Here is a 9,651-nt window from a genome sequence, read left to right as displayed (position 1 = left end):
CAGTTAATTTATTGAATAAAACATAGGTAGTTATTCAATCATGGGTTAGTGAGCAAGGATCATGACAAGTGGGTAAGTGGACTGACTTAGAAATAAACTTAACATAACCGAACGATTATATTAATTTCTAAAACCCTAAGTTAGTTACTTGATCATCGCTTAGTGGCCCGATGATCATGGTAACGTGACTAAGAAGGCTGACTTCAATATTAATTCAGTATAACCGACTATTTATATGTTTTTTTTCTTCAAAATATCTTATTCTTTTCCCCTTGTTATTTATATAACTGAATGCTATTTTGAATTTTCACTCTAAATAATACAAAACTTATTATTTTAAAAAAACCTATAAATGACTAAATATTTTTTAAAATACCTAAATAGGCCTCTTGTTTGAGAACACGGAATTTGTTAACATGAAACAGGATATTATTGGGTACTAAATTTTTTTAGATTGTTTTTCTATGACTTATGTGTAACTACTTATATAACTGTTGAAGTTATGCATATCTGGAATTTTATTTACGTATTTTGAAAGTAAAAGAAGATTTAACCTTTATAAACATACATACAAATTGGTGAAAACCACTACCTATATTTTCTTTTTTTTTTCATAACAGAAATATTTATTATTAAATAAACAATTAATCATCAACATATATGTAATAAGTAATATAGTTAACAGATAAAACATAGAAAAATAAATTGAAAAAAGGAAACTACAATTAAACTAAAAATAGATGAACAAACAAACCTTAACAAACACTGACTTGAAAGGCAAAACATAAAAGATGACTATGACAAACAGGACTTAAACTGAGTAAACTTAAAATTCAACCCATCCAACATGATCGTTGCAATTTTTAGATATACGTGGAATCTTTGATCTTTTCAATGGACTATCCAAAGAGTCTGCTGTATCACTTAACTCAGACTCCAAATCATCTTGTTGTTTTGCCTTAGAATCATCTTTCTGACCATTCGAATCTTCACTTTGGGTAATATCAATGACCTCATCCCATTTCCAAGTTAGGAGCGCATGCTTTCTTTTAGCTTGCTTTTCTATGTTCTGAAACTACAAGAACTAAAAACATTAGTATAATACATTTTAAAAAAACATAAAGGTGTGAAACAATCATTATGCACTTATGCAATGAAAACTTTATTAAAAAAAAACACCACCTGTTCAATAACCTCCCTATGCATTTCAGATTTGAATGGACTAAAATACTGTCCATATGAAATGATCTCTACACTTCCACTGTCCGTCTGAAACAATAAATTGATAGAATTTAACAAATCAGACTAAATATCAAAACAAATTTTATACATTAGTTGTGACTTAAAACGTTACCTTCGGAGAATCTTTCATTGGGCTGCATATTTGATTCTTCTTCGGTGTCATTGCATCAAAACCCAGCTGAAAAAATTACAATTGCTACCATATATTAGAAGACTAAATATTTGGTGCAATTCACAAACAATTAGAAACCATCCACATGCTTTGCTAACTAATAATTAACATTCCAACTTACATTCCAACTTACTTTCTTTGCAGGCTGATCTTCTTCATAAATGTCCACGAAGTCATCCGAGATATCCATTGCTGCAGATGTGTTGCTGTATGAATACAGGAAGAGCGAAAAAAATTCAGAAGATTACACTACCTGAACTTGTATTATATAGGCACCAAAAAATGCAGTTAAGTGTCCACTAACCCACTAACTCCCTGAAAATAAGGAACACATTTTAAACCGCATTGCAACCTGCATTTCTGATTGGTACATCTTGATAAACTGCAGAAAACCGCAAGATCATGGGTGAGAGAGTGCTGAACTGCCGAGAACCGCTGCTTCTAGAAGGAATTTAGAGACTTTAAACGGCTGAGATTAAAAGTTGATGACTTTCTACGGCTGTAATTAGCCCAAAAGTTGGTTAGCATCAACGGGAACAATATAATATAGAATAACCTTTCTCGTATTAATAGTATAACTAACTTTAATAAAAGCATATCCTCTAAATTATTGCAACCTTTTAAACTTTAAAGTTCCCACTAGCAATAATAATTATGTATTCAAAGTGAAAAGTCTAGTAATTATCTTCATTAACCCATCTTTTCCTTTTTTTTTTCTTTTCTCGTTACTTCTCATAACTAGCTTTTCTAAAGTCTAGTTAACGATTCTTTTTAGTCATTAACTTCTAAAAGTTACTTTAATTACTCTTTATGTACATGAATCTTTAAAATTAATGTAATTTCACATGAAATTAGAAATTCAGATTTTGATCAGAGTTGCATAAATAATTTATCAAACTTCTTATATGCCAATTTTACTGATCATTTAAAATTTTATCCAAAGTAAGTAAAAAGTTTTATCCTTCAATTATTAAGTATAACAATATTAATGGGAGGGAAAAAAAATTATTATAAAAAAAAATAAAAAAAATTATTTACACAATGACAGCTGGTAGACTGATCGACACGGAGTTGACTTTGGGTCAACTAAAGAGACTTGATATTCACCACTACAACCTTTTTCATGGCTGTACTCATAGCTAACTAATCTTGTGTATCTCTCATTCTTAACCATCTTTCACATACACATCTTGTGTTGGTTCTTTACACATCGATCTCTTGTCAAGCGTGAACTTGCAATTACTTCATTTCATTTTTGTAATTATTACTTGATCCACGAATATGGATGATTTCTCGCAGCAGTTTCAACATCTTAAAATCCATGCTTTCTTGCAGCAGTTTCAACATCTTAAAATCCAACTAGAAGATATAACATCAGCCACCGACAACTTCAACGATGACAACTGTATTGGACGTGGTGGTTTTGGAAAAGTTTATAAAGGAGAGCTGTCTCACTCTAAGGGACGAAGCACAGTTGCTATCAAGCGTCTGGATCGGAGGCATGGACAAGGAATACCCGAGTTCTTGAAAGAGATCACAACGCTTTCCGGTTACCGCCATGAAAATCTCATCTCTCTTCTGGGATTTTGTTACCAAGGGGATGAGATGATCCTGGTATATGACTACGCATCTCGTGGAAGCCTTGACCGCTATTTAAATTTACCCCATCTTACGTGGTTACAGCGTCTCAAGATATGCCTCGATGCCGCACAGGGGCTGAGGTACCTTCATGATCCAAGGGGGACACACCAAAGAATTATCCACTGTGATGTAAAAAGCTCCAACATCCTTCTCGATGACAACTGGAATGGTAAAGTCTCTGACTTTGGATTATCAAAAATGGGTCCCGCAAACGAGCAGCAGTCGGTTATTGTCACCATGGCAGCAGGTACCTTTGGGTACATTGATCCACTATATTGGATGACAAACATCCTAACAAAAGAGTCGGATGTATACTCTTTTGGTATAGTCTTATTCGAAGTTTTATGTGGGAGGCTATGTTGTACATATAGCAATGGTCGTCTTCAGCAGAATTTAGTGCGCACGTGGATTGAAAGCTATGAAGAGAAGAAGTTAAATGATATCATCTTTAAAGATACGGCCATTGAACCATTGGAGCAGAGCGCTTTAGAAACTTTTTCTGACATTGCATATCGATGTTTGAAGGAATCCCGCGAAGATAGGCCAAGGATGGTTGAGGTTGTGACGGAACTTGAGACTGCACTTATATATCAGAAGGTACATATTATGTGTGTAGGTTGTTAAATTATATTTATAGGATGTTAGCTTATTTGCGAATTTCACTAGACTTATATAAGCTGAAGATACATATTTTTATAAGTGGAGCTTCTTTATAAGGCATAACAAAAATGTTATTTTTCTTCTTCAAGTGTATTCTTTTTGTTCCTTTCTGTTCATGTGAAAGAATTCAGTTGATTCACTCTAAACGCCAAAGAAATAAGATTGCGGAATGAATTAAAATCGAAATAAACCAACGAATTGAAATGGAAATGTTTGCATATGATAACATCTTGTGTCAAGCTGTGCATTTGCAATTGCTTTCCCATTTAGTAACTATTATCTGATCCCCAAATATGTTGGTATTCTGGCAGCAATTCCAAGATCTTAAAATCCCGCTGGAAGAGATAACATCAGCCACCAACCACTTCAACGTTGAGAATAACTATATTGGAGGTGGGGCTTTTGGGAAGGTTTATAGAGGAGAAGTGTCTCACCGTAAGGGCCGAAGCATGACTGCTATTAAGCGTATTGACCCGAAGTATGGACAAGGAATCCCTAACTTCTTGAAAAAGATCAGGACTCTTTCCTGTTACAGGCATGAAAATATTGTCTCTCTTCTGGGATTTTGTTACCAAGGGGATGAGATGATCCTTGTGTACGAGCATGTGTCTCGTGGAAGCCTTGACCGCTATTTGGACTCCCCTCATCTCACGTGGTCACAACGTCTCAAGATATGTTTGGATGCCGCAAAGGGGCTAAGGTACCTTCATGATCAACAAAGACTAATCCACTATGATGTAAAAAGCGCCAACATCCTACTTGATGACCAATGGAATGCTAAAGTTTCTGACGTTGGATTATCAATAATGGGCCCCGCTAATGAACATAGCTCTGTTACTGTCACAGTTGCAGCAAGTACCCCTGGGTACTGTGATCCACAGTATGCGATGAGACACACCCTAACGAAAAAGTCGGATGTATACTCTTTGGGTGTGGTCTTATTTGAAGTTTTATGTGGGAGATTATGCTATACGCTTGATAGCAAGGATCAAGTTAAGGAGATCTTAGTGACCACGTGGATTAAGAGCTATGAACAAAACAAGTTAAATGATATCATCTTCAAAGATCTGACCATTCAACCATTGGAGCAGAGCGCTTTAGAAATATTTGCAGACATTGCGTATCAATGTTTGAAGGAATCTCGTGAAGATCGGCCAAAGATGGCTGAGGTTGTGGCAGAACTTGAGAAAAGTCTAGAATTGGTCAATTATCAAGAGTTTATAGGTGAATGGAACAAACAATGTCCTCTGAACTACAGATCTGACGTTGAACCAATGAAGTTTCAGTTCAAAGGGATCCTCCGTAACAGCGGCAAAACGGTAATTAGCTTCTGTGTCTGTATTATAGAATATTACATGCCATTTACCGTCCCATTAAGTGACATTGCTCCTCCTAGTGCTACCATCACATGTAACTTCTAACATGCACGATCAACTAACTTGAACTTGTTTAATGGACGTACAGTGGTTTTCAGTAAATAAGAAGGGAGAACATTGTGAGGTGATATCTATTGCAGAATGTTTGGGTTCAGATGTCCCGAGTTTTAGATTCTCATCTGAATATAATTCAAGGTGAGTTTTCTTGTTTGTAGCTTTTGAGAGTATTTGACATGTACTTGCCACCTACAGTGTATCATTCTTTGTTGCTATTCACGCAGATTTGCTGTGGGCACCTGCCGATATTTTAGTAATCAGACATTGAAAGCAGATGTAAAAACTCAGTTCTTGTCACCAGGAATCACATACACGGTCAACCTTGTGTTCAAATTTGCGTACGTACCTAAAGAGAGAAGATGTGAAGATATATCCCTCAAATACAGATTACAAGGGGAGAGAGAGAGTTCAATTTCATACCTTGCATATGAGAGAGAAGATGGATGGTGGGCATGTGAATTGTTTCAGTTTACTACTGACCACAGAACACTTGATCTTCAGATTTTGTTTGAGGAATACTATAATGAAGATTCCTTAAGAGTAGAAGGCATTGAATTTCTGCCCTTGGAGATCGTAAGTTTACAAATTAAAGTTCGATTATTCATGTACATCATTAAGTAATTAATTAATATCATCTTTTAAATTTTTTTAGTGTCCAGCTGCCACATAACATTAGTTATTCTTCAATGTAAGAAAACCCAGATTAGTGACTAATTCAAAGTCTGATATGGTTATGTTGTTCTACAGGTGGAACATGTAGATGACAGTCAAACCATCTCAGATTCAGATTCAGATTCAGATGCAAATTGGGAAGAAAAATTGCCAACTGATTATGCAGACATAATGAAGTTGTCAAAAAAGAGATTGTGGTGGAGAACAGAGAGGGAAGTGTACTCAATCATGTTCAGAGGGTTCTTAATTAGAGATGACAAGAGGAAGAGAAGCATTGTAAGTCCATCTGTTTTTTCTCATATGTAGTTGTTTGGAGCCTTTGAACATGGTTGGGGATGATTATATTTTGAATTGCTAAACATATCTATATACTTATTGTTTGACAGTGGTTTTCTCTTGACAAAACTGGGAAGAAATGCCATATGCTATCAGCGGCTCTCATACTGCGTTGGGGCCCAAATGGCCAGACGTTTTCAACCAAACAATCAAGGTTATTTTATATCTCCCAGTCAGATTTCTTATATAAATTACTATCTTTTGGGAATCTATTACATGTACAGTGATTTTCTAAGTTTTCTCAGATTTGGAAAAGCTGTTTGGTGCTATTATAGCAAAATTAATATCAGTACTAAACTCGAGTCCCAACTAATATCATCTGAAACAACATATGCATGTTACCTTGTCTACAAATTACCAGAAGATCAATCTAGATTTGAGGTGCCTGTGAAAGTGGAAGACAAACAATGTGATTCTGGAGATAAATTTTGGTATATCTATTTAAAAGGTACTCCTCAAATCCCAGTTATTAGACCAAAGGCTGGTCAAAACACCCACAACCCACTCAATAGACCCAAAATAAAAGGCCCTCCACAACAAAGGAACGATGGATGGATTGATGTGAAAATTTGGGAATTCCAAGCTGCCACTACAGTCTTCATGGATCTCGATTTGAAACTTTGTGACAATAAATCGTTTGGTGGGCTTATTATGGAAGGCATTGAGTTTAGACCCATATAAATTTTTTTTTATAATGGACAAAATTAATTGTAAACACAAAATTTGTTTTCTTTTTTTTATATGAGTGGAAGTACATTTGCATTCCTATTTTCTTGAAAAAGTCTTTAATGATGTTGTGCCATACGGAACAAAAAAAAGTATATACGATCACACAAAAATAAATATATTTTTACATTAATGTAATACTAAAAATAAAAAAAACGAAGTGGGTTATAAACACAACTAGAATTGATTTCCCGCGCTGCGGGGTTGGTTCTGATTTTTTATGTAATTATTTATCGCTTTGAAACTTTGTGACAATAACACGTCTAGTGGGCTTATTATGGAAGGCATTGAGTTTAGACCCATATAATTTTTTTTTTTATAATGGACAAAATTAATTGTAAACACAAAATTTGTTTTCTTTTTTTTATATGAGTGGAAGTACATTTGCATTCCTATTTTCTTGAAAAAGTCTTTAATGATGTTGTGCCATACGGAACAAAAAAAAGTATATACGATCACACAAAAATAAATATATTTTTACATTAATGTAATACTAAAAATAAAACAACGAAGTGGGTTATAAACACAACTAGAATTGATTTCCCGCGCTGCGGGGTTGGTTCTGATTTTTTATGTAATTATTTATCGCTTTGAAACTTTGTGACAATAACACGTTTAGTGGGCTTATTATGGAAGGCATTGAGTTTAGACCCATATAAATTTTTTTTTATAATGGACAAAATTAATTGTAAACACAAAATTTGTTTTCTTTTTTCTATATGAGTGGAAGTACATTTGCATTCCTATTTCCTTGAAAAAGTCTTTAATGATGTTGTGCCATACAGAACAAAAAAAAGTATATACGATCACAAAAAATAAATATATTTTTACATTAATGTAATGCTAAAAATAAAACAACGAAGTGGGTTATAAACACAACTAGAATTGATTTCCCGCGCTGCGGGGTTGGTCTAATTTTTTATGTAATTATTTATCGATTAAAACGTAGATCAACTAACAACGTTCATAAAAAATAAAAATAAGCATAAAAATATTTTATATATGACATGACCAATGAAATGTAAAGTAACTCAAATTTATATCGTCTAATTAAAATGTATAATATTTGACCCGAATTGTTTTCGAAATTTTCTTATGTTAAAACGTATACCAACTGAAAACGTCCATAAAATAAACATGAAAATACATTATATTTGACATGACTCATTTTCGAATCAAATTGCGTCAAAACGTGAACCAACTTAAATTTATACCGACATATGCATAAACATCAAAATATAGATCCACCGAAGACATCCATAAAAATAAGCACGAAAACATATTCTATTTGACATGACTCATGAAACTTAAAGTAACTCGAATTTATATCATCTAATGAAACATTTATATTTGACACGACTCATTTCCGAACACAATTTACATCAATACGCAAACCAACTGAGAACGACCATAAAAATAAGCACAAAAACGTATTATATTTGACATTGAGTCATTTTCGAAAAATTAAAAAGAATACGTCGAACGTAAACCAACTTGAACTTATGCCAACATGTACACAAAAAGTAAGCATGTAAAATTCAAGGAGGTCAAAATAACATTTTATAAAAGTTTTAGCATCATGGATTGCTCCAGGTGTTTGCGGTTGAGGATCCATAGTTCTGGTTCTTTTCGTGGTGTGAACCTTGTTACTTTTGTCGGGCGTGTCTCCTCTGTCACAATGACCTCTTTTTTGGCCTAGATTATCACTACCCCAGTCTTGGTTGGAAAACTGATTGCGGAATGCGTCTTGGACATAATGATGTTGAAATCTCCTTGAGTTTCTCTTCCCAATAAAGCGTCGTGTCGAGAGTTTGCTGGAAACATCATGAAGTTGACTTCTTTCGTTCGTGAATGTTTTCCGTAACAGGGAACGAGATCTGGCCCAAGGGAAAGACCGCCTCATTGCATTGTTTGTAAATGGTATATGATGGCTCCCTGGGTTAATGAAGACGTAATCAGTTCGGTAATGTCCTATTACGCCAGTGATGACGAGGGGACGCCTGTCACGTGGTCCGCCACGCACCACCGGGAAGGCGAATTATCGTTCGCTCCAACTGTCGCTTTGCTGATGTTGACACTTGTTTCTGTTTTGTTTGTTCTTCTTGGGTCTGCTCTGTATCATATGTGTGTCGAGCTGACGAATTTTATTGTTGCTTGAGCCTTCGTCCTTGCACTCTATTTGGCGTGTTTCCTTTCGGACATTTAGCAGCAAGTGCGTGAGCTTTCCACTATTCAGGGCTTTCTAGATTTTTTGTTCGCAAACTGATGTAGTTTTCGGTTGGATGACCCATATCCTTGTGATATTCGCAGTATAGGTTAGGGTCTTGGCCTTTCTTATGACGTGTTAGCTGCGCAGGCTTGAATTGATGGTTCAGCGTGCACAAAATCTGTAATGCCCATAAATTTAAAATCATTTTTATAGAAATAAAAAGAATAATAGTAATTATTTATTAAGGAAACCCTAAATGAGACACCCAAGTAAATTGGCATGAACCCTAAAAATTTTTAGAACAATCGGACTCAGGATCAGGGCCCCTAAAACTCAGGGGGGACAAAACCCTAGTTACGATTATCTAAATAACTTGCTGGCCGTTTTGAATTTTACAATTTTATCAACTCAGCTAAGCTACTTAGACACGAAGCTACCTATAGAAAATAGGTGACCACTCGCGTAGCGCGACACGTATAGGGGTTACCCCTCGCGCTACGCGACAGGGACAAATTTCGCCTAACATAAATTACCAATAGCGTAGCGCGACGCCTACAAGT

The 9,651-nt window shown here is 35.1% G+C and overlaps 2 protein-coding genes across 4 annotated transcripts; one reads left to right on the top strand and one right to left on the bottom strand.

The window, feature by feature from the left end:
* Positions 1-720: 720 nt before the first annotated feature.
* Positions 721-1,949, bottom strand: LOC110879826. Of its 3 annotated transcripts, none has more exons than XM_022128359.2 (5): positions 1,719-1,949; positions 1,548-1,620; positions 1,355-1,420; positions 1,183-1,269; positions 721-1,075 (listed from the first exon to the last, which is right to left on the bottom strand). In XM_022128359.2, exons 2-5 carry the CDS (start codon positions 1,602-1,604, stop codon positions 827-829), a joined length of 459 nt encoding a protein of 152 aa, XP_021984051.1. In that variant the 5' UTR covers positions 1,605-1,620; positions 1,719-1,949; the 3' UTR covers positions 721-826. The 3 variants fall into 3 exon arrangements, with proteins under 3 accessions (XP_021984051.1, XP_021984054.1, XP_021984053.1); XM_022128362.2 differs by having other exon boundaries at positions 721-1,069; XM_022128361.2 differs by lacking the exon at positions 1,719-1,949 and having other exon boundaries at positions 1,548-1,709.
* A 591-nt stretch (positions 1,950-2,540) lies between these two features.
* On the top strand, positions 2,541-7,326 carry LOC110899333. Its single transcript, XM_022146228.2, has 7 exons — positions 2,541-3,652; positions 4,027-5,034; positions 5,180-5,286; positions 5,373-5,721; positions 5,896-6,096; positions 6,207-6,310; positions 6,402-7,326. The coding sequence occupies exons 1-7, from the start codon at positions 2,696-2,698 to the stop codon at positions 6,835-6,837; spliced, it is 3,162 nt and encodes a 1,053-aa protein (XP_022001920.1). The 5' UTR covers positions 2,541-2,695; the 3' UTR covers positions 6,838-7,326.
* The last annotated feature ends 2,325 nt before the right edge of the window (positions 7,327-9,651 follow it).

This window comes from Helianthus annuus, chromosome 13 (genome assembly GCF_002127325.2).
Source record: "Helianthus annuus cultivar XRQ/B chromosome 13, HanXRQr2.0-SUNRISE, whole genome shotgun sequence".
In the NCBI taxonomy this organism is placed as follows: Eukaryota; Viridiplantae; Streptophyta; class Magnoliopsida; order Asterales; family Asteraceae; genus Helianthus; species Helianthus annuus.
The sequence above is the reverse complement of the archived record's forward strand: the minus strand, read 5'-3'. Positions and strand labels throughout refer to the sequence as shown.

What these genes read in the sequence shown, in the direction of transcription:
- LOC110879826 (XM_022128359.2), bottom strand. Translation starts at nt 1,604, where the DNA reads ATGGATATCTCGGATGACTTCGTGGACATTTATGAAGAAGATCAGCCT. An exon ending in AAGATCAGCCTGCAAAGAAA is followed by an intron (nt 1,421 to 1,547) that starts GTAAGTTGGAAT and finishes TAATTTTTTCAG; the next exon opens with CTGGGTTTTGATGCAATGAC. An exon ending in CAATGAAAGATTCTCCGAAG is followed by an intron (nt 1,270 to 1,354) that starts GTAACGTTTTAA and finishes TTATTGTTTCAG; the next exon opens with ACGGACAGTGGAAGTGTAGA.
- LOC110899333 (XM_022146228.2), top strand. Translation starts at nt 2,696, where the DNA reads ATGGATGATTTCTCGCAGCAGTTTCAACATCTTAAAATCCATGCTTTC. An exon ending in CTGCACTTATATATCAGAAG is followed by an intron (nt 3,653 to 4,026) that starts GTACATATTATG and finishes GTATTCTGGCAG; the next exon opens with CAATTCCAAGATCTTAAAAT. An exon ending in AATTTCTGCCCTTGGAGATC is followed by an intron (nt 5,722 to 5,895) that starts GTAAGTTTACAA and finishes GTTGTTCTACAG; the next exon opens with GTGGAACATGTAGATGACAG.